The following is a 2,802-nucleotide window of genomic DNA, read 5'->3' as shown; positions in this document are numbered from 1 at the left end:
AGCAGTCTGCTGTGATGGGATCTGATGTATATGATCCCAAAAGATTCATTAATGGTCTCATAGACTCATATGGTGAAGCTTATGGGTTGTTTGTCTGGCTCTGCTTTTAAGAAGATTAAATCTCCTCAGTAAATAAAAGGAAGATTAACCATCGACCGCAGAAAAATACGTCTGGGAAAATAAACGTTCCCTCTCAGATTAATTCACAAAAACACAAAATCACAGCATGTTTACTGAGCACATTTCCTGAGGAAACATTTACATGATTACGCTCGCTGGTAGAGACTTTTTTTTACCAGATTATTTCAGGATATCTCAAACAGGTTGGGCTCTGACAGGGCAGCTGACTGAGCACAGCCTCCGAGACGACGGAGGTCAGTTTGAAGACAGGGGATACTGTACAGAGGTGATTTACAGCAGCTCTGACCAGGGCTATGACTCCGGGGGGCAAGAAGACACAGCAGGCAGGGACAGGAGAGGCATGAAGCGTCAGAGGAGAGCGAGTCGGACGTCAGCAGTGGGTGAAAACGGCGCATAGAGCCGGAATATTTTCACATCTTACTCTGTGATTTGAGGATTTATTTGGACCAAATCAGAGGTGAGTGTGGAAAGACAAACCAAGACAGCGTACGGTTGTATTTTTCTTTTTATTAAGGAAAACGTGTAAACATATTTCCTCTTCATGACATTTTGTGAGTTTGTTTTAGAAACCAGAGAGCGAGCGACGTGTTGCAGAGAGACTGCTGCTACAGCTTCACCTCTGGTTCACCTGCAAACCAACAGAACAGACAGACACGGAGAAAACAACGCTCTGAGACGTGACCGTGCATGATAAACAAGTACTCATTCAGAGATTCAGGGAGGACGACGGGTTGTATGGGTTATGCTGTCATGCCAGTTCTTTTTGAATAAGCAGCTTGCTCGACAGCTGGAAGTAGCACAGGCGAAAGGTTGATACCTTCAACAACAGTCAACCAGGCAGAGTGATGAGAGAACCCGACAGAATTTCCCGCCAAGCAGGTGTACTCCCCGGCTTCATCAAGAGACACATTTCTCAGTCTGAGGACTCCCATTTCCTTGTCTGTGGTGTCAAGGCCAGAGGTCTAGAAAATAACAAATGAAGCAGACCCGACAAGAGGCCCAAGAGGGGAAACAAATCAAAATGCACCTTCAGAGACAGTACTGGTTATCTAAGAAAAGAACAGATTGTAACTGGCTTGTTGCAGCAGGATCGGTCACAGGACGCTCCTACCTTAAGGACGAGGACATACGGTACTCCATCAGGACCATTTTGGCTCCCGTTGACCTTGATGTGCTTCAGCCACTGGATGTGAGCCCGAGGGTCGCCGAGCACCTTGCACTCAAGCTCCACATCGCTGCCCACCACTGCGGTGCAATCAGCTGGCAGGCCGGCCTGGAGGATCGGCCTGTGGGGAGAGCCCTCTGCAACACGGACACGACGTACGCAAAGTCAGTTTATACGTCTGGTGAGCAGAAAAAGCAAACACATACAGTGAGTCGCTGCTGACAAATGAAAGCTATGAGTCAATGTTTTGTTACTGGAAACAGACGGTCAGAGAACAAACAAGGTCGGCTGCATTATTTGATCTGATTCTGTGTAATCTCACAGGTTATGAGCAGGTGTATGAGCCACTTCCTGCTTGTACTCTTAATAATTTTGACCACAAAAGATTTGCAAGCATGTTTAGTGTGACTGTAAAACTAAATGTACCTGCAGCTCCATTTTGATGACTCTCTAAAGTAAACCTACGAGCCAAACATCTGGCAGAATGACAACTTTCCAGGGTTTTCTGACCGAGGAGTCCATTACCTCTGCTGAGGTCAGGAGAAGCTCAGAGGACAACGGTGACGGAGGGAGCTGGACAGTCACAGGACATGTGGAGGAGTAATCACCTACTTCCTCTACAGGAATCACTCGCTCACACCACATCTTAACAGGCTTAATCTACGAAATGGCCGCCCAGTGGCTCACCTGGTGGAGTGCGTGTCGTGTCTTCAGGCCTGGTCTTCGCCGTGGTTGCCTGATTTCTAATCCGGCACGGGGGACTTTGCGGCATGGTGTCCACTCTCTTCTTCTCTCCAGCTGTTGCTATCAGAGTGGGGCATCAATATAAGTAATAATAATAATAATAATAATAATAATAATAATCCTTAATTTTTTTTTAAAAAGGCTGACACAAGGCCCAGTTCACACAAAGGCTCCCAAAACTGTCCTTTTTCATCACATTTGGATCCTCAGGCACGCACGACACCAGAGCCTCGTGATTATTCATGATAACATGAATTGTGTAATGTAAAGTTCACCTCCAGATCTCAGGAGGGAAACAGGAGTGAAGATAAATGCACTTTTTATCCCAAATGTTAAAAAGTAATCACTGAGCTCTCCTCCTGTCAGTCAACAGCTGCAGTTCTGGCTCTGTGCCTGACTCTCACCTGACCTGACACAACAATCGCTCAATGTCTTTTGTTTTTGATTTGTTATAGAGAGGCCCTAGAAGCAGAAGTTACATATTATGCATTTACATACACGTGACGCTACTCAACCAATCAAATCTGTGCATCGTGTTTAGCATTATGATTTGAGTCAGACAGATCTGACTAGATGGATCCTGCTCAGTTCCAAGAGTTTCGACAGTTTAGATGGAGCAGGAGCCACGCTGAGGACAGAGAGAGGAGTCTTTAACCAACATGAGTCCAATAAGACCCCTTTTCTGGCAAATGTGAAGGTGGACAGGAAACAGGAAACAGGAAACAGGAAAAAAGGAAATACAGGAGACAAGA

At 45.9% G+C, this 2,802-nt stretch overlaps 1 protein-coding gene across 3 annotated transcripts; it reads right to left on the bottom strand.

The window, feature by feature from the left end:
• Positions 1 to 681: 681 nt before the first annotated feature.
• Positions 682 to 2,382, bottom strand: LOC311261273 (fibroblast growth factor receptor 1-A-like). 3 transcript variants are annotated; one of them, XM_084359767.1, is made up of 5 exons: positions 2,326 to 2,382; positions 1,994 to 2,110; positions 1,253 to 1,443; positions 959 to 1,103; positions 682 to 769 (listed from the first exon to the last, which is right to left on the bottom strand). In XM_084359767.1, exons 2-5 carry the CDS (start codon positions 2,076 to 2,078, stop codon positions 747 to 749), a joined length of 444 nt encoding a protein of 147 aa, XP_084215893.1. In that variant the 5' UTR covers positions 2,079 to 2,110; positions 2,326 to 2,382; the 3' UTR covers positions 682 to 746. The 3 variants fall into 3 exon arrangements, with proteins under 3 accessions (XP_084215893.1, XP_084215891.1, XP_084215892.1); XM_084359765.1 differs by lacking the exon at positions 682 to 769 and having other exon boundaries at positions 843 to 1,103; XM_084359766.1 differs by lacking the exon at positions 682 to 769 and having other exon boundaries at positions 843 to 1,103; positions 1,994 to 2,104; positions 2,326 to 2,371.
• Between the last annotated feature and the right edge of the window lie 420 nt (positions 2,383 to 2,802).

Source organism: Pagrus pagrus, assembly GCF_965226575.1.
Source record: "Pagrus pagrus genome assembly, chromosome: 8".
In the NCBI taxonomy this organism is placed as follows: Eukaryota; Metazoa; Chordata; class Actinopteri; order Spariformes; family Sparidae; genus Pagrus; species Pagrus pagrus.
This window is presented reverse-complemented; position numbering and strand designations above follow the sequence as displayed.